This window comes from Salvia hispanica, chromosome 4, assembly GCF_023119035.1.
Source record: "Salvia hispanica cultivar TCC Black 2014 chromosome 4, UniMelb_Shisp_WGS_1.0, whole genome shotgun sequence".
Lineage (NCBI taxonomy): Eukaryota > Viridiplantae > Streptophyta > Magnoliopsida > Lamiales > Lamiaceae > Salvia > Salvia hispanica.
Genome location: NC_062968.1, coordinates 53,630,333 through 53,649,394, shown reverse-complemented (window position 1 = coordinate 53,649,394; position 19,062 = coordinate 53,630,333). Strand labels below are relative to the sequence as shown.

The 19,062-nt window shown below is 36.6% G+C and overlaps 3 protein-coding genes and 1 non-coding gene across 6 annotated transcripts; 3 read left to right on the top strand and 1 right to left on the bottom strand.

Annotated features, from left to right (window-relative positions):
- Window positions 1–798: 798 nt before the first annotated feature.
- On the top strand, window positions 799–4,428 carry LOC125218849 (palmitoyl-protein thioesterase 1-like). The gene is made up of 12 exons (XM_048120628.1): window positions 799–1,099; window positions 1,714–1,798; window positions 2,144–2,195; window positions 2,286–2,306; window positions 2,382–2,435; window positions 2,552–2,602; window positions 2,962–3,024; window positions 3,210–3,275; window positions 3,454–3,492; window positions 3,697–3,813; window positions 3,886–3,978; window positions 4,059–4,428. The coding sequence occupies exons 1-12, from the start codon at window positions 994–996 to the stop codon at window positions 4,293–4,295; spliced, it is 984 nt and encodes a 327-aa protein (XP_047976585.1). The 5' UTR covers window positions 799–993; the 3' UTR covers window positions 4,296–4,428.
- Window positions 4,429–4,989: 561 nt separating this feature from the next.
- On the top strand, window positions 4,990–5,909 carry LOC125223869 (protein yippee-like At3g08990). Of its 2 annotated transcripts, none has more exons than XM_048127182.1 (5): window positions 4,990–5,125; window positions 5,202–5,236; window positions 5,323–5,356; window positions 5,495–5,550; window positions 5,636–5,909. In XM_048127182.1, the coding sequence occupies exons 1-5, from the start codon at window positions 5,015–5,017 to the stop codon at window positions 5,706–5,708; spliced, it is 309 nt and encodes a 102-aa protein (XP_047983139.1). In that variant the 5' UTR covers window positions 4,990–5,014; the 3' UTR covers window positions 5,709–5,909. The 2 variants fall into 2 exon arrangements, with proteins under 2 accessions (XP_047983139.1, XP_047983138.1); XM_048127181.1 differs by having other exon boundaries at window positions 5,323–5,422.
- On the bottom strand, window positions 5,902–12,190 carry LOC125223868 (protein ARABIDILLO 1-like). 2 transcript variants are annotated; one of them, XM_048127179.1, is made up of 13 exons: window positions 11,818–12,183; window positions 10,006–11,736; window positions 9,662–9,820; window positions 9,484–9,570; window positions 9,261–9,392; window positions 8,606–8,733; window positions 8,371–8,458; window positions 8,115–8,209; window positions 7,819–7,882; window positions 7,110–7,285; window positions 6,680–6,901; window positions 6,489–6,573; window positions 5,902–6,381 (listed from the first exon to the last, which is right to left on the bottom strand). In XM_048127179.1, exons 2-13 carry the CDS (start codon window positions 11,338–11,340, stop codon window positions 6,202–6,204), a joined length of 2,751 nt encoding a protein of 916 aa, XP_047983136.1. In that variant the 5' UTR covers window positions 11,341–11,736; window positions 11,818–12,183; the 3' UTR covers window positions 5,902–6,201. The 2 variants fall into 2 exon arrangements, with proteins under 2 accessions (XP_047983136.1, XP_047983137.1); XM_048127180.1 differs by lacking the exon at window positions 5,902–6,381 and having other exon boundaries at window positions 6,495–6,591; window positions 11,818–12,190.
- Window positions 12,191–16,509: 4,319 nt separating this feature from the next.
- Window positions 16,510–16,610, top strand: LOC125185734. Its single transcript, XR_007170236.1, has one exon. It is a non-coding gene; the product is annotated as a U6 spliceosomal RNA (small nuclear RNA).
- Window positions 16,611–19,062: the final 2,452 nt, after the last annotated feature.

Below are 19,062 nucleotides of genomic sequence, written 5' to 3'. Positions count from 1 at the left end.
CTTTATCTGTTGCTCATATAACAATGTTAATTTGGTACTATTGATTAATTCAATCTTGACTAAGAACAATGACCTTGAGTGTATAATTTTAGTTACTTGCCTATGATATATCATTAACGTCGTCTAGTTCGACCATATACTCCCTCCGTCCCCGATTAGGAGTCACAGTTTGACCGGGCACGGGTTTTAAGAAATGTAAAGAAAAGTTGGTTGAAAAGGTTAGTGGAACGTGGGACCCGCTTTTTTATATTGGTTTAGTAATAAAATGTGAGTGAAGTAAGTTAGTGGAATGTGGGGCCTACTACTATTTATGGTAAAAATGAAGTGTGATTCTTAATTGGGGACGGAGGGAGTATTATTTTTGATGCAGTATTAGTTGACATTGTTCAAAATATTAAAATTTAAAATACTTGTTTTTGAATTGTAACAATGGTATTAAATGTAAATATGCGCGTGATTACTTCCTAAATAAACGGCTCTGCAGATTGTTTGCCTCTTCTTTTGGTTGACCAAAAACTTTAATGATATACTTATCTTTTATAAATTGATTTTAAGAAAATGCCCAAAAAAATATTGCGTTCTGCGAAACCATGGTACTTATATTTATGGTGATAATTAATTATCTACTTAATAAAAATTGTAAAAAAAAAGTGGAAATCGAATTTCCCTTTTCATAATACAGCAAGAGCGCTCTCTGCTCTTTTCAATATCAATAAAGATTAAAGTTTTACTGTTTCTACACAAAAAAAATCAAATCTTTTCTTTAACAATAAAAAATTTGATTAGCAGAAGACTTCTCTTATAAGGGAATTCATCAGATGATTATAAACAAGAAAAGGGGATAAACAAAGCTCTCAGATCTCCCACGTTTCTAAGTGTTATTCGTGCTCCATATAAAAAGGAGAGCCAATCCAACAAGCCCCAAACTGCAACAAACTAACTGAAACCGTCCCAGCATTTCTGGAGTTAGAGGCCATTTGATTTCAACAACTTATGGCCTCTAACAAGAATTTATTGGTGATGTTTACTGTGCTTTCTATAGCTCAACTCTTGTTTCTTCCAAGAAGTGCTCTTTCGATCCCGTTTGTCGTTTTTCATGGTGATTTCTCGACTCTTGAGATGGATTTGCTTCTGCTTTTCATATCTGTTGCTTTTTGGTTTGCTGTGGATAGTGGTTTCATCAATGAGAGCTAGTACAGATTAGCATAGTTTATGAGTTTCTGCCCCTTTAGTTTAACTACTTTTGGGATAGTTGAAGACCGATTTCATGTTTTTCGGTTGCTACTTTTCAGTTGTTTTCGGATTAGGAGTTTGACTTCTATCTAAAAAGGATAAAGGTTGTTGATTGGGGCGTTTTCTTGGAAGCATTTATAGATAACTCAGTATTAGGATAGTTTGAAGCTCGGCGAAATTCTCAAAATTGGAGTATTTAGAATTCCTGTCGCGTATTAGGGAAAGTGTTTTTTATTACAAAAGAGGGAAACACGCGTCTTTGAAAAAATTATCCCCAGCGTGTCGCGTGTCTCTTAATACGCGTGTTTGATAATTTCGCCTTTGAAGCTTAGTGTTAGCTTCTTGAGTGTGTTTTTTCTGTACGAGGACGTTGCTTTCTCTTTCTGAAAATGGCATGTTTTCGGTCCTTGTAATGTGAAACAGGATCATTTACTTTCTGCATTTTCAATAGGTGACTTGTTGCTTGCTATAATATTGCAGGAATATCTGATAATTGCAATAACAAAGGGATTTCACAGTTCACCTCTCTTCTGAGCGATTGGCCTGGTGCACAAGGACATTGCATGTATGATGTTCTTGCTGTTTCGATTATATAATCATACGTTACTCACTTCTTCCACGCTTGAAGCATTGTGCATTTTAAGATCTAGCCTTATGTCATGTTAATATAACTCCACCAAATTCGAATCTGTTATGATAGCTAGGAGGTTTAGACTTTTCTGACATAAGCTTCCTCCAATTTACTCTCTTTTAAGGAAGAATTAGTAATCAATGTTCGTTGTCACTATTGCCAGAGCATAGTTGCTAGTTGAGGACTGAGGAGCTTAGAACATGTTGTGGAATTATTTGTTTCTTATTTGTAGTGAATAATACCTTGATTCTTGTTCTTTTCTTCTTACCTTTGTTCTAGTGAAATTGGAAATGGTGGTATGGATTCCTGGACCATGCCCTTCTTTGAACAGGTATTACTATTCTTCAAGAAATGACCAGATAATCGTTCCATTACATGAACAGAATACACAAAATTAATATATTCTGATTTTGTGTTGTAGACGGCCTTAGCCTGTGAGAAGGTATCTTAACTTTACCCAAGGATTTACTCTATTGACAAGGGATTCTTTCTCAGAGAGAATGCGCTCAACTTACAGGTGAAGAGCATGAGTGAGCTCAGTGGAGGCTACAACATTGTCGGGCTCTCACAGGTCAACATTGCAAATTCTGAGTTTTACCTTCTTCATCAGTTGCAAAACCTTCTTGTTGTTTAGTGTCATCTTTGAACGGTCTCCATCCTCATGACATCTCGATCTTATGTTTTCAGGGTAATTTGGTCGGGAGAGGTGTCATTGAGCTCTGTGACGGAGGACCCCCTGTAAGTGCATCACTGTATACATAATTCTAAAACATTGTTTTATCTACATATATTTTAGGATTTACATATTTTTAATCCTTCTTTCGCCCTTTTAATATGTGACTAAATTTATACAAATAAATGAGACGTGATGCAAGTAAAGAGCATGCAAGTATATGTATCTGGGATCCTTTGAGATATACTAACCAGACTTCAAATATTGCTGTTGTGTTTGCTTCTATGCTCTATTCTCAACTGGGATACTTGTTTGCAGTTCTGTTGTCAAAGACAACAAAAGTGTTCTTGTGTGAGATCTAACTGTATTCTGCAAGCTGCAAACTTTTTATAGAAATTCATCATATTTGTCGCCTTCGCAACAGGTCAGAAATTTTGTATCTCTTGGAGGTCCACATGCCGGAATAGCTTCTGTTCCCCTCTGTAAAGTAAGTTTTCCTTTTATATACATCATGCTATTCAATGTCTTGTAAAGCAAGTTTTCATTGGGAAGATCTAGAACAACTACAGATGGTTAGAGATAGGCTAATTCTCGATTTCACATACCGATTGGCTTTTGTGGCCTGAAAATTGTTTATGATAGCATCCGAATGTATTGTGCCTGATTTTGCAGTCAGCTTGGTTTTGCATTCTAGTGGACTCTTTGATCAAGGCGGCAATTTACAGCAACTATGTTCAGGTTCGGAATTGTCCACATATTGTTTGATTCCAATTATAAACTTGTTCGTTGTGATTAGCCAGTAAACTGATTAACCTCTAACCATGTTTCTTTCTCATTTTCTTGTCTCAACTATTAGACTCGTCAATTACATACACATTTCACCCCTTATGAATGTATAGCTTTACGTGTTTTGCAGGAACATCTAGCGCCTGCTAACTATATCAAAATTCCAACAGTGAGTGATATGATCTTCTTTTGCAACTACAGTTTTGCTGCTACTCTTCTTTTATCTCTATACACCTCCACTCCGCTTTTCTATCTCATTTCCCTCTCGTATTGGATGCTTTCTTTCACAATCAGTTAGTGTATAATTTGAACTTGTGCCATTCATAGTCGGATTTATTTGATTGGATCAGACTCACTTCTTTCTCGTGATTAGGATTTAGATGCGTATGAAAACGGATGCAAATTCCTCCCTGTGCTAAACAACGAGTTTCACAAGAACTCCACGTACAAGAAGCGGCTTTCTAGCTTAGAGAACTTGGTGCTAATCAAGGTAAATCAGAACATGGTGCTCAGATTTTTACTGTAGTATGGCTCAAGATTTGTTTCTTCACTTTCGTTTCAGTTTGAAAACGACGAGGTTTTAGTGCCGAAAGACACCGCTTGGTTTGGGTATTTCCCTGATGGCTCCTGGAACCCCATTTTGCCTGCACAAGAGGTATTATGCTTTACGTCAAATATTTCATCTTTTACATCGATCCCATATTGATTGTTACGCGTATTTAAAATTATGTCCAGACAACCCTCTACACCGAAGATTGGATTGGTTTAAAGACCTTGGATGAAGCTGGGAGAGTGAAGTTTGTGAACGTGTCGGGGTCCCATCTAGAGGTTTCCGATGGAGAAATGAAGGACTACATAGTCCCATACTTGCTCGAAAACACCACAGCACAACCAAGACTGTCTAAATCGTCCCATCCCTCAGCACGGTCTGCTCATGAGGGAAAGATTCGCAAGCTGTATGCTTCTGATTGAAGAGACTTGATTTTTAGGCGTGCTTCAGATCAGTCGAGAGCCTTTGTACCACAACGATACCAGATTTTAGTTGTATCTAGCATGAACTAGATATCCATTTCTCTGTCCTAAATAAAAATCAGTTTTAAGTTCAGATTCTCACATTCTTGTCCAGAGTTGTTCTACATCGTCATGTAGTCATATAAAACATCGATATCTTCATTCTCACACCTCAGATTCTGTGAGTTTGTCTTGGATTGATTGGAATGGCATGTCAAGGAAGAAGATAATGATGAATCTGTTCAGAAACATGTCATTTGTCTTTGGCCTAACCAGCAATTTTCTCTTGCTTTTTTTACTGACAAAAACTTGTTTAACACATCAATAAAATGCTTGTCTTCTTCTACTAAAGAAGTAATCAACATTGAACATAGCTAATGTGACTTGTGAGTTAGGTAGCAATTTTGGTACCCAATTTTCCGAGTGACATTTGGCATTAGTGTGACAGGAACTTGTGAACACAAATAGTGTTCATGATGATAACTATATCTTAAAAATCTTCAAGGCTTATGGATTTTGTTTGCAAAATTAAATTGGTTATATGTCAGTATAGCCATCTAATTTTATTGAATAAAACCATAAATGTACACCAAGTCCAAAGACTTCAATTATAAACAGTTGTTCCCATTTCCACTATATATACACCACCTTTCATAATCAAAAACTCGGAATTGGAGAAGATGGAGAGGACTACGTTTCTAGTCCGTTACAAGCAGAATCAGAACACGAGCTTCTACCTTTGCCGCCACTGCCAAACTCACCTAGCCCTGCATCACGAACTGCTTCACAAGGTGCTCTCTTATGCCTCTTCATTGACTCTCACCATAGACTCATAGTTTTACAACTCCTTTTGATTAAAAATTTCAGTATGCAGCTAATCAGCATGCACTCTTCCAAAATCTGTAAGCTTTCCACCTCTTCTTGCATAATTAATTCGATATTACGAATTAGCATTTAACTCTCTCGCGCGCACTCTCTCTTTATGCAGGGTTAATGTGGGGTTGGGTGCAAACTACAAGATAGTAAGTGGTCAAACCGGAGCGCCAGTTTCTTGCATCAACTGTGGCTCAAATTTGGGATCCAAATTTGTGAGGAAAAGTTCTTACAACCTTAAAATCTACTATGCATGTTATTTGCCACTTATGTTCTTTTTTTTGCAGATTTCTTTGAGTATTGAGACATCTGCTATCAAGGCTGGAAGATTCATGATAGATATGCAAGTCCATTGCCTTGTACCCTCGCCTCTCGTGAATCTAAGAGGTCGATTTTCATGTTTATGAAGTTTGGTTTGTGTTTGGCAGGACGAAGCTCTTGTTTTGGAAAGGAAATCAGATGCTATGTGCAGATACAGAGCAACCAGTTCAGGATGTGTGAATCTAAGCCATTTTGAATCAAGATTATGATCAGAATCAAGATTTATTTATGATGCTTCTCTAGTTGAGCAATTTTATTACTCATTTTGTAATAATCTGCAATAACTTTGGCAGATATCAAATAACCTAATTTAGCATCATTGTGCATGTTTTGTGCAATAGAAAAATAAAATACGAAACTGAAACACGAAAACTTGGTCTGCGGAATATTGATGGCCCATCTTTATATCCTCAAAATAACCAAAAAGTGAAGGCCAACAGAGTAGCTATAGCTAATTAATAGCTAAAAGCATAACAAGATTACAAAGAGATATACAAAAAGAAAAGGCACCCAAAATCTATGTTAGAGGCCTTAATTATGTAGGAAAGCTATGAAGAGATTTATTTAAACAGCAAAAAATGTATATTCCTCATTGTTCTCAAGGCTCTATTCTACATTCAAGAAGGTGGGACATTGTACACAGACCCACGCGTTGCACGCTGATTGATGCTCCTCAGATAGAAGAAGACCCCACCTGTTGTTGCTCGACGTTTCTAAGGACAATGCGAGCAAAGATTTTGGCTTCAGGTGGAGCGCTTGCTGCCGCTGCTGCTGCACGCAGCAGCCGTTGAGATGCAGTGTCCTGGAGGAGTTTCGCATGAAGGGGAGAATGCCGGCCTCCAATGATTGTAAACTATAGTTGAATTTTTTTGAAAAAATTATCATCTTTTCGAATATGAAGAAATGTAGCATCCAATTGAACATGCTTTTGCATAATTAATAGAGGAAGCAGCTATCTACCTGGAGAAGAGCAAATGCAGCACATCCTTTTAGTGTAGGAGCCGGATTTCGTAGCATAGAAACAAACCTTCCAATCTCAGCTCCGCTGAGTCAAAGTAAGATACTAACTCAATGAGAAAGGCAGTACAGTTGTTGCAATACTACAAGAATGCCAACGGGATAGATAACACACACAGAGAGAGAGAGAGAACCTGCATCTGAGTTGACCGGCTTCTTCAATGCTAACAGCTTCCATTACTTGCACAAGTGCTGTAGGGGCCGATGAAGAAGCAGCAGCAGCAAATGCTTGAGGATTAGAAAAAGACATGACAAATTCGTCGATGCATTTGAAAGCCAATTTTCTGAGATTATCAAGCTTTATAATCTTGGAAGTGCCCCCAGCCGATGTTCCTTCCAGTGCAATTTTGTGCATTCTGCACATAAAGATCTAATTTCAAAATTCTGAGGCCAGTATCTGCAAACTATATACTCCATAGACCAGCAAGAAGCTGCTACGATCGCAGTAAGACCCCAGAAAAATGTCATACATTATCTTTCATCCGGAAATTAATTAACTCAGATAATATGGTCACGGTAATACATGGCATATCTAGATTCAGATTTCAGAAGTATTGTAAGTACCTCCCATCAAACATGTACGCGAGTGCCAATGACGACATGAAGCGTGCCATTTTTGATGCAGAAGTAGTACATATATGAATTAGGATAAAAACTCCGCCTTCATCTACAATGCGGAGTGCATTTCCAGGGTTGAAAGCAAGATTCCATATAGCTCCTACAGCAGTCTCGTGTACATCCTGAAAGTAATGGAGTAAGTCAAGATCAACACAAAGACATCATTAGACTATTTCCACCAGCTATGTCTGTGGCAGTTGTGAAGGAACTCAGCATTTATCGTATTTCGTATCACTTAATATGCACACTCACTGCACACACTACACACAATGCACACACTCTGCACACAATGCACACACTCTGCACACAATACACACACCGCACAAACTACACATTCTATACACAAAATAAACACACTATACACAAAATACACACATTGTGTATTATGTGTGTGCACAAATTCTTCAAATTCAATTTCATATCAATTAGTACTTCATTTTACCAAACATACGATTTGGAATTGAATTCCTTCCAATTCAATAGGATTTGGAATTGAATTCCTTCCAATTCAATTCCATATAATTCCTATTCCAATTTCATGTATCAAACGGACCCTGAGAGTAAATGGGCTAAGGGGTTGCGATTTCCACTGATTTCTAACTCATTCATTAAACGGCAAGCCATTTTTCATTATAACATAAAATTATTGACTTACCTCAGCAGCAGACTGTGCCAATAAAAGTAGTGGCGCCACACCTCCTTCTTGCCCAATAGCAATGCTATTACAGAAGGAATGTACATGAGAATACATATTTTCATAGGTGAAAGACATAATAAATTATATCCATGATTGAGCATGCAACAATAATGAGCATAGTAGATATTCTAAAAACTGAATAAAACAAGAATATCCGTTGGCTTTCAGCCAACATTAACATTTCTTCACCATAATATGGAATATGTAGGTGAAAAAAGAAATGTGTGTTAATATTAGTAACTTAAAATGCATACCTATTTGTTTCTGACACAGACAGTCCCCAAAGGGCACCAGCAACTCTCTCCTGAAGGCTTTGGGAGGCATTTGCGCCGAAACTTGCTAGAGCCACCTAACACCATCACAAAAAAATTGCCACTTGGAGCATATCAAAAAATTCCTATTGTACCACAAAGAAAATAAAAAACAATGGCTTCATAAGAAGCTATAGTGTAGCAATTACGAAAAGTAGCAAGCCTGAATTTCTTCCACAGATAAGAAACAATGTCATACCAATGCCTCCACTCCACCGGCTGCTGCAATTCCTTCTCGGTTTCTATCATCAAAGGATAAATTCCACAACGCACCAGCAGCTTCTTGCCTGCATATCAACCAATACCAAGAGTGGGCTTCTTTTCATTCTCACAAGCATCCAGTAATCAAACCACAGGCAAGGAGTATCAATCAAGCTTCGTGCAAAAATAACTAAAAGAAATTCGAAACAAAATTTATACAAATACACACACACCTAACACCATTATGAGCGGAACGAGTAAGTTCCACAAGGGCTTCAAGAGCTCCAGCCTCACTTCCTACTGCAATACTACTATTATTGCTCTCTCCATGAGCAGCCAAGTTTGCTAGTGCCCGAGCAGCCTGGATAGCATATGTCAAGTGGTAGGAGTAAGAAACTGGTTGAGCACAGAAACATATTCTGATATACACAGTAAGCAGTGAAAAGTAGATATTACAAAAACCATCGAAGAATCTTAATTTAGAATAGTAGAAGAAACTGAATATATGATATGCCGTAGATGACAAGAAATTTTTTTGCATAAAATGCGAAGAAGAGGATTTCGCACGTTCAGATGAGGACATATACAAAGAACGTGCCAGATGAGTCTCCACAGAGATTTTGTAGGAGATACAATGAAGATGAAGAAACTTGAATTTAGAACCATAGGCAGCTCTTGTAAGAAGGCATTTTACATTTTTACTGAATGATAAAAATTTGCACTTACAAACTTAATAAAATCTTTTATATGCTACCTTAACAATTTTCTGACTAAAAAGTATTAGTCTGGTGGCAGACAAACACAACTCATCTCAAGGTATTGGCCAATGCATAAGAAAGCATTAATGATGCAATCAGAGAGATGATCAATTTGATAAAGAAAATCAACCTGCTCTAGCACACCATCAACTTTGCTTGTGCGAGCTAGTGTGGCTAAGGCATGCAGACCGCCAACTGAAGCTATTGCCATGCTGCAATTTTCATCTGCAGCCAAATTTGCTAATGCACCAGCAGCACGCTCCTGAAATCAATCAAAGATCCAAGTTGAGCGAGTTTTCACTAATTTTCAGTTCCATTATAATATCACCATATTGATTCCTGCAGGATGTTACCGTCACTCCTTCACCGCCAATAGACCTTGACCATTTAATGATAAGGTCGAGCAAAGCTTTTACACGGCCAGCTTCAGCAAATGAACCCTATCATAGGAATTTTGTTCATTTAAATCTCGAGATTAAGATCGAAGTGATACATAAATAGAAACTTCAAATAACATCACGAAAAGGGAACCTTGTGATCTTCGCCGACAGAAAGGTTCCATAGTCCTCCAACAGCCTCTTCAGCAACAAATCTGTTCGCCGACCTAGCAAGGTTTACAAGAATGTTGATGCCTTCTTCATCAGCCACGGCTTTCGCTACATTAGCATTCACTGATAAGTTTGCTATGGCCTACATACAGCAATATTTTCACGATGGATTATTATGGCCCGATTATGTATCCACAAAAAACTTAAAACCGTGAAACACTTATGTGGTAATGTAAGCAATTGAAAATTTTACAATTTTAAGAACAAGAGTAAGATTGTACCAATAGGAAAAGCCAAAAATTGAACATAAATAGCAAGAATTTTTACCTTAGCAGCCTCTGCTTGAAGTCCTTCCTTCCATGAATTGGCAAGGTTCAGAAGAAGACGTATCCCACCATATCGTATAACTGCTTCAGCTCTTCCAGTGTGGATACTAGCATTTTCTTCGTCAATTACAACGAAAGTCGCAAGTGCCATAGCTGCTCTTTCTTGAACTTCCTCTTGCGGACTCTGGAGGAAATTAATCAACAAACTTGCGCCTTGATTTAACCAGAAGTTATCCAAGCCGCCTGGGTTAATTTCAGAAACACGTAGAAGTGAATTGGAAATGATCCATTCTAACCAATTCAAAATCTCATTGGTTTTCCTGTCCTTGGTATTTCTCCAATCAAGGAAAACATTCTGATCATTCTTTGGCATATCAACAAAAAGGCTAGCTGCCCCTCTGAGAATGTCGGTGAAGATAGCCAATAGCACTTTGCCTTGGTGATAGTTATTGGTGGCAAAACTGGCATCCTGCTCAAGTGATGGGCAGTTCAAGGCGCACAAGGCCTTTAAACTACACGAGGATGTAAAAAGGCTAGTAACAGTAACTGGTGCAATATTTGTTCTAGAAACATCTAAAGCTATTAGGTTTGGAAGTTTAGTCCACTGTTGTGAGACCAAATTCCATTTTATATTTGTTGTCCCTGCGACTGAGAGGAAGCTAAGAGATGTGACATTTCCGAGGGCCGTTTCATCAACTCTTCGGCAGTCAATGAACCCCACATCTGCCAAATTTGGGCAATGCTGTGCCAGAGCATTGATTGCTCTCGCATCCACTTCATGGAAGCCTGAGAGCCGAAGCTTCCGCAGTTTTGGACAGCAAATTGCAAGTACATAAATAGCATCGCTGCTGATACCTTCACAGAAATCTGGCCCAATAGTAAGGCTTTCTAGTGCTGTATGGCGAGCTACAAGCACAGAAAATACAACATCGGTCATTTTTCTGCAACAGTCACCACTAATCTCACGCAAATTCTTAGCTTTAAGTTGGATGATATCAACAGCAGCTTCAGAACCACGGAACCGGACTTTATGGAGACTTTCACATCGACTGGCAAGCGATGTAACAACTGCAGTATCACAGTTGTGATGCCGGAGATCCAATGCCTTCCACAAACATGGAGATTTACCTATGGCCCTCCACGCCCGACAGGTAGATGACAAGCTAGCTCGGTCCCTGTGGCTCAGACATGAGAAAACCTGGATCGCTGTATCATCAGGTAGGCTTGTCCAATCAAGCATCCCTTCATCCAAACTCAAATTCCCATCGATGTCAGGGCAATCCAGTTTCTCTTTCCCCCTCCTTACAACCCTCCCCCTCACTCTCCTACTCCTCATTCGATCAGACTCTAAACCACTACTTGTGATGGCCAATGATGATGTACAAAAGGACACGCCCTAACTTATCTAGTGCTCCTTAATATCTACCAGGTTAACAATGCAGAAAGCAACTCACTTTTCTCTTCACTAACTGCAGTGATGTGATGAACCCTAACAATTTCCCAAACCACAAACAACCAAAACCCTACCCAAATGAGGTCAAACAACACCAATGAACAAACGAACCATGTACCTATATGCACATTCAAGACTCGATCTTTCAAGGACCACTAATGAGCAAACAGATACCCAGACTTGAAAAGCATCCCAATCACAAAACCCAAAACTCAAAACCAGTAAAGCTTCCAAGAATTATCCCAACAGGAATGCCCTATACCCTCCAAAAACCCTAATCTGCAAGTTCAACACATGCTATATATCAGATGAATTCCAAACACAAATGCATGCAATAGGGGAAAGTAGAATTAAGTTTACCCTCAATCCCAAGTGTTGGTAGCCTTCTGGGCCTTACGGTAAGCCCTGAAATCTCCAGTCTTTGGCTCTTGAAATTGAATCCAATGGTTTTGACCACCTTCAAGAGAGAATGCAGATATGGCGATGGGCACACAAGCTGTGTCCTTTTTATAAATCCTTTCACCGATGATGCTTATGCTTCCATGTGAAGGTATCTTTGTAAGTTGTAACCTCCAGATAGAGAGATAAGAAAGGCTTTGAAGAGAATTCAATTGAGTAAGCCAAAGATGTGAGAAAAAGCAAAGCCAGAGCTCATGCCACTCGCCCAGTCCTCTCTTTCTATCTCACCCACACCGGCAGAGCTATATAGGAAGGAATCAAATTGGCAATGATGCGTTACAAAAATTCATGAAATATAAATCAGTTAAATAAAGAAAACAAATGGAGAAAATTCGATATTTTGTCAGTGTTAGTTCTTTCACATTTCACATGTTGAATTTGTTGAGTAGTATTGAAAATGTGATTTTGCTTTTCTAATATATCTACATTGGTGTCACATTACTACATAAGCATATTATCAGTGTGGGGCACATTACGAATCTTATTTATTTCATTATTCAAATGCATAATTAGATTTTGTGCTTATTTTTAGTAATTACTCCTATTTTTTGGGTGATACTACTACTAACTTTCAAGTGTTCTCATATTAAAAATGGAACATAATCAACCATTTATAGAATAGTATGATCTATGTGAATTCATATCACATTAGCATGGGATAATGGTTCCTCGCATAGCTGAAGCTATAATTTTACGTATCATAAGTCCGGTTATTTCTCAGCAGTATCATAGTCCAAATATTATATATACGTCTGCATGGGGTAGTCTTTTCATCATTGACAGATCACCGGCCCTAATAAGAAATTGTCATCTTGAAGACTCAACAATTGCTACTACTAGTGGCGGATGTATAGCGGGGCGAAGGAGACAGCAAACTTCTTTGACGACCGATTTTCGCACATTCCGCCAAAAAACCACAATTGTCACCTCAACCCTTGCCGTGGGTGCCGCCCAAAGAAGAAAGAGAGGTTTTGAGTTGTTTGGTTCATTTGAGTGTGATCAATAGAATTTATAAGCAATAAAAGATGTCATTTGTAGAGAGAACACTGGATATACCGTAACTCTAGAAATTCTTGACCTAACGAGTTACTATAGTAACTTTTGAAAAAAGTTGGCATGAAATTATGACGGCGGTATTGTTATCAATTTTTGGTATATGAATCATTATATTTGTTTTGTTATTAATTCCTTAGACTTAATTTCTAGTCATTTCTGATATTTTTACAATGTGTAACTTTTATTCTCTATGTCTCCAAAAAATTGTTTCATTTTATCATTTCAGGAGGTTCATCATTTAAAATCTTAGTACTTATTATTTTTTCATTTGAGAAAAATGAACATCATACTCTACTAAATCATTACACTCGCATTTCATTACAAAAATTAATATATAAAAATGAAATTCATATTCTATTAATTTATGATTTTACAGTTGAGAAGAATATATACTTTCTCCATTCTTTAAAATTATAACTTGATTTTATTTTGGTCTTCCCTTAAGAAAATAAATTTTATATTTTTTTACAAAAATATTCTCTAATAATACTTCAATTTTTTGTCATTTTTACCAATAATACTTCAATTTTTTACCAATAATACTTCAATTGAAGCCATTTTTACCAATAATACTTCAATTTTTTTTTCACTATTTTCTCTTACTTTATTAGTTATGCATTATTCGTCCCATTTCAAAAGTTTCTACTTGACGGAGGGATTATTAGTATTGACATGACTTGATCAAAATCGTAAACTCAGTATTAGTTGTAGTTGAGACATTAGTTCATTGCAAAATCTGTATAGAATTATTTACTCAGATACTTTTAAATTGATAGGCAAATTGTTAAAATTACATTTTTCCAAAAATATAAAACAAAATTAGTTAAAAATTATTTATTAATTTAATATGGATATTTTTAAATTGGCAGGCAAATTATCATAATTACATTTTGCCAAAAATATAAATAGAAAATGAATATTTTTAATTGGCAAGCAAATTGTCATAAATAAATTTTGCCAAAAATATAAATGGAAAATGAATATTTTTAATTGGCAGGCAAATTGTCATATGGAGTATATATTTTGCCAAATTGGAGTAAATGGAAAGCGAATATATGAATAGTTGACTTTGGGACTATTTAATTATGAATCAATCAAAAACAATAGAGTGCAGTTGGGTAGGCAACAGCAATTCTTGTCTTTATCACTATTCACTGCAAACATACAACCTACAAACCAGTGGTGAATCCGAAATTAGAAAATGGAGTCAACGGCATTGCCATTACACTTCATCCCCGGTGTCAAAAAAAGATGCATCAAAGGAGCACAAAAAAAATCAAAAGTGTCATATTTTCACTAAAAAAAATAATACTAAATAAGGACATGTTTTAATACAGTTAAAAACGATAATTTGTTTTTCTAAAATGGTATTTAATTTTCTAGATAAAATAGTAGCAACATATCATCTATAATTAAGTTGTAAGATTATTTAATAAGAGAGGGTTGACTATGACTAATATTAATAAGACTATTCGTTTATGATTAAGTCATTAGATTCAATCTCATGAAATAAACATAATACAAATTAAATCATGGGTTATAATCTTGCAAACTGAACGCTTTAAAAAGTGTCCTTATCGTTGGTCTTCAAACTAAAATTAGAGGACGCAAATGGAAATGTTATAGTAGTATTTTCTTTATTAGCATCGTGCTTAGAGATGTCAAGTGGGCTGGCCCGACCCAAGCCCTTGTTTGAGCCGGGCTAGGATGGGCCGGGCTTTTATTAATTTTGCTAAGCCCGACCCAGCCCAGGCCCACTTGCCAAGTGGGCTGGGATGGGCTTTATTTGATTGTTTTTATTTATGTAGATTAAAGAGATTCTAAAAATATTATGTCTCACTTACACAAAATCTAAATTAAAATAATGATTAAGTTCATTTGTTGACTTTGTACTAATATCATTTTTCATATTATTTGCTAAATGAAGAACCACTATTGTAACTAGATGATGACATATAAGTTATGAACTAACTAATAAATTTAAAAAATCCTACTTGACTCAACTTTATTTTACCCAATTAATACCCGCAAGTGTACGGGGTTATCGTAGCAAACAGCAAGTAAGAGTATATCGTATCTCACAGAGACAATTTAGTGTAAACCTAAGTACCACGAACAAATTTCAACTACTATCCAGACGATCAAGAATTTTGGTTTGAAACTATCAACTACTGAAATCATATAAATTTAGAGATTAAAATAAGCACTTAAACAAGAAAACAATTAAGCAAGTTGTAGAAAATGATAGAGAAATATGCAGAATTCAAGGATCCGATGCACAACTCATAGCCTAACCCAATTGAAACCGATTTACCATTTAAAGTCTCCGGAATTGTTGAATCAATCACAAATATAGATTAAACCCCCTCCCGATGTGAGAAATCCGTAGATTAGGTGTAATAATTGAAGTCCCCTTCTAATTCTTAGACCTAACTCCTAATAGTTCGATTAGATTAAAGATCCCACTCAAAACCTCAACTCTCCCGAGTTTTATTGAATTAATGTGTGAATAATTCTTCTTTCAAGGTTAAATATTTCATCTCCCGATTATTCTAAGAAACCCTACACTCCCAATTGGTGATCAAGCAATTGTTAGGAAAAAGCACAAGAATAATTCAAACAATTGCAAGAGCAAGATAAAAACGAAGTCAATTGGATTAAAACTATAAATCAATGCATCTTCACCAAGAATTCTACATAAAAGAAGTTTAGCTACTCATATTCATGGAAGAAAACAAGTCTAAATTAAAGAAAACAATGGAAAACATGATACAGAGTACAATTGGCGGAGGAATTGAAGTTTGAATCTTCAATGTTCTTCCAAGAGTGCTTGAGAGAGATGGGTTGTGTGTTTCACGGCGGTCGAGAATGAGTAGAGTTGCCCTAACTTTCCTTTCTTTTTTCCCTCTTTCAGAAAATCGCGTTCCAGCTTGGAAAAATAGCCAGAAATACGTACCCGGCCGGGTGGATTAATTGTACTGGAAAATCACCCGGCCGGGTGGGATTCTTTCGGCGCTCTCTGGAATTGCGCAGGTCAAATTGTTCCACCCGGCCGGGTACAATTGTTGTACTGTAAAATCACCCGGCCGGGTGGGACTTCTTCCGAACTCTCTGTATTCTCCGAGGCTTCTCAATGCCACCCGGTCGGGTGGCTTTTCTGCACAAAACCTCACCCGGCCGGGTGAGACTCTGTTTCACTTCCTTTTTTGCCTATTTTGCCTAAAACACTCAACAAACACGTGAACTCCAAAACAAATAACAATTGGCTGGAAATAGCCATTTTGAGCACAAAAACTCAACAATTAAGCATATCAACACACCAATCATGACACTAAAATACGAGTTTGTCACTACTCCATAATTATTCATTAGAGATTGAGATTTGAATACCAAGATATGAGTAGTATTTTTAAAAATAAACTTCACAATCATCCTTTATACATCTTGAACAAAAATAAATATAAGAAAAAATTGTATACAGTCAAGATAGAATATTGTATTCATGTGGATTTAGTTGAGAACTTGGGTATATATTAACTCCATTCAGTGACATATAATAAAATTAGAACAATACAGAGAATATTAGCATGACTCATGTACAAGATTACGTGCATAAATAAGAAAATATACTATTATTAATGATTAATTACATTAAAAATATTAATTATATAAGGTGGGCCTCTGATGCCGGTCCTGGCCTGAGCCTGGGCTGGTCCTGGGCCGGGCCTCATGGTCCTGGTCTTGGGTCTGGTATGGGTTTACAAAATGGCCCAAATGGAACCCACTTCAACCATTGAGCCCAGCCCAGGCCTAATCCGTTTCACTGACGGGCCGGCCCACACTAGGCTTGGGCTAAGCCGGGCCGGGCCAATTAACAACTCTAATCGTGCTTATCTCGGGCCAGGCCGGCCCAGTTGACAACTCTTATCATAGAAAACATTATTTGCTAATTTTAGAAGATCGTTCATTGGTGGCTTTAGGTATAAATATATATGGTATGCATAGATAGATAATGGAGTACATTGTTTCCTTACACCAAATACAATTAGAGAAAAATGATAGACAAAACTTTCTCTTTACCTTCCAAACCACTCAATCTATGTGCATTCTTCTTAAGATTAAGTCATTCATATTATTTACCCAAATATCTATAAAATCTTTACTACTTTTTATATTATTTTTTAAAATCATAATATTTTATCTAGTAAGACTCTTAGCTACATATTTTATACCACTATAATTACAAATATTCATATTATAATAAAATTAATTTTAAAAATACAAAAATAATATTATCGTATACTCCGTATTTAATATGGTAAAGTAAGATGTAATTAGAGATAATAAAGAGAATGTACCACATTTCTCAATTTTAACTAAGATATTATTTTATTATGACTATGTAGATAAAATAATTAGGTTTAACAGGAAATGGACATTTCCATCAACAATTAGGAAGGGGTGTGATCAATTGCTTACTTTCTTAAGTTGCTAACTTGCTAACTCATCAATACAGTGTATTAAAAATGTCAATACGATGATATTAAAATGTCAACATATAATTTTGCTGAACTTCAACATAATACACTGTATTAATGAGTTAACAGAATTAGCAATTTAAATAGTTAGCAATATAACGCACCCCCAATTAGGAATATGTGCGAGTCTAAAAAGAGAGGGAGTTAAATGACATTTAGTAATTAAATGAATCATTAAGCTGAAAATCTATTTTTTTATCCTCAATTCCACCTCTTCACTATCTCTCGATTCTCTCAGTTCGTCTCTCCAAATTTTCAAATAAACACAAAACTTGCAGAGCTTAAAATTGAGTTGGATATCAAGTTGGGAAACTTGGGCTCTCAATGTTGGGCTTAAATTTAATATGGTTTGGGCTTGCAACAAGTCAACCCAAGATAACACCGGACGATTTACTTCTATCTCGGGCTAATGTCCGAAAGCAAACAGTGAGGGTGACCATGGAAAATTTACGTCCCATTCCATGGTAACTAGTCCCGCCCCCTCCTGCCACTGCTACATACGCCACTTTATGCATGGGTTAGCTAGTACCTCTTTAATTGACACTCGCACGACGCGTTTAACAACTTGTACATTTTTGAATCAAGAAAGAATTATGAGAGTTGAGCAAGACATTGTCACGTCATCCCTCTCGTCGTCGTGCTACTCTCGCATCCGGTTTTATGCGACAGGTCGAAGCCAATCTCTCCGGTGCCAGACTCATCTGTACTTCGCGGCGGTAATTAGGCATGTTTTATCTCATTTTGATTGACGTTGGAGCCTCTAGGATATTTGTCATCGTCGGCACTATTGATCGTGCACTTTACTATATTGTTTAGTTGATTTTTTTTAACCATTTTCACTCCCTCCATCCCATACAAATAGCTAATTAGGGTTGATATGAGTTTTAATTTGTAACTATAAGAAATAGGGAGGAAAAAAGAATTGAATAATAGTGGATTGTGGGGCTTATAAATGATGAAATAAAAGAGAATGAGAAAATATTTCCATAAACGGATGTAGACTAATTTCTATAGGATGGATAAAAAAAATATTAGCCCATTTTTTCAGGACGGAGGGAATATGAAGAAATTACTTTATCTGTACCAAAGAAGATAACTTATTTCTAAAAATTGAAACACTTTTGTATATTATATATTTAATACTATATATTATAATAGCATATCTAGTTCACTTAGTCAGATCGATTCTACCATGAACTAGTAATTTTGTCCGATCATTCAGTGATTTGATTTTCAAAAGATTGTTTAGATGTACTCTTAGTTTTTCATATTCACAAATAGAGAAACGTCCAGGTACATCCCTTTAAAATTAATATTCCATTTGAGTGATAAATACATTTTGCCATGATTATAATTTGATATCGAATAGATAAATGGTTGACATTTATTGACCAACAAACAAATTCCTCATGATCACAACGTACACACGTCACTCGCTGCAGTGGTTAGTACCTTCTGAATTGACACTTGCTCGACACGCTTGGATGCTTGTACCTTTCCCACACCTATAAATATTTCCCACACGAGAGGGACAGAGACAGACTACTTCTCC

Bases quoted from the DNA above. Each gene is read 5' to 3' on its own strand.
- LOC125218849 (XM_048120628.1), top strand. From the start codon at position 994: ATGGCCTCTAACAAGAATTTATTGGTGATGTTTACTGTGCTTTCTATA. The intron at 1,799-2,143 runs GTATGATGTTCT...CCTTTGTTCTAG, and splicing joins GGTGCACAAGGACATTGCAT to TGAAATTGGAAATGGTGGTA. The intron at 2,436-2,551 runs GTCAACATTGCA...TTATGTTTTCAG, and splicing joins ACATTGTCGGGCTCTCACAG to GGTAATTTGGTCGGGAGAGG.
- LOC125223869 (XM_048127181.1), top strand. From the start codon at position 5,015: ATGGAGAGGACTACGTTTCTAGTCCGTTACAAGCAGAATCAGAACACG. The intron at 5,237-5,322 runs GTAAGCTTTCCA...CTCTTTATGCAG, and splicing joins CATGCACTCTTCCAAAATCT to GGTTAATGTGGGGTTGGGTG. The intron at 5,551-5,635 runs GCAAGTCCATTG...TGTGTTTGGCAG, and splicing joins GGAAGATTCATGATAGATAT to GACGAAGCTCTTGTTTTGGA.
- LOC125223868 (XM_048127179.1), bottom strand. From the start codon at position 11,340: ATGAGGAGTAGGAGAGTGAGGGGGAGGGTTGTAAGGAGGGGGAAAGAG. The intron at 9,821-10,005 runs GTAAAAATTCTT...TGCTGTATGTAG, and splicing joins TTCAAGCAGAGGCTGCTAAG to GCCATAGCAAACTTATCAGT. The intron at 7,883-8,114 runs GTATGCATTTTA...CTTCTGTAATAG, and splicing joins TCTGTGTCAGAAACAAATAG to CATTGCTATTGGGCAAGAAG.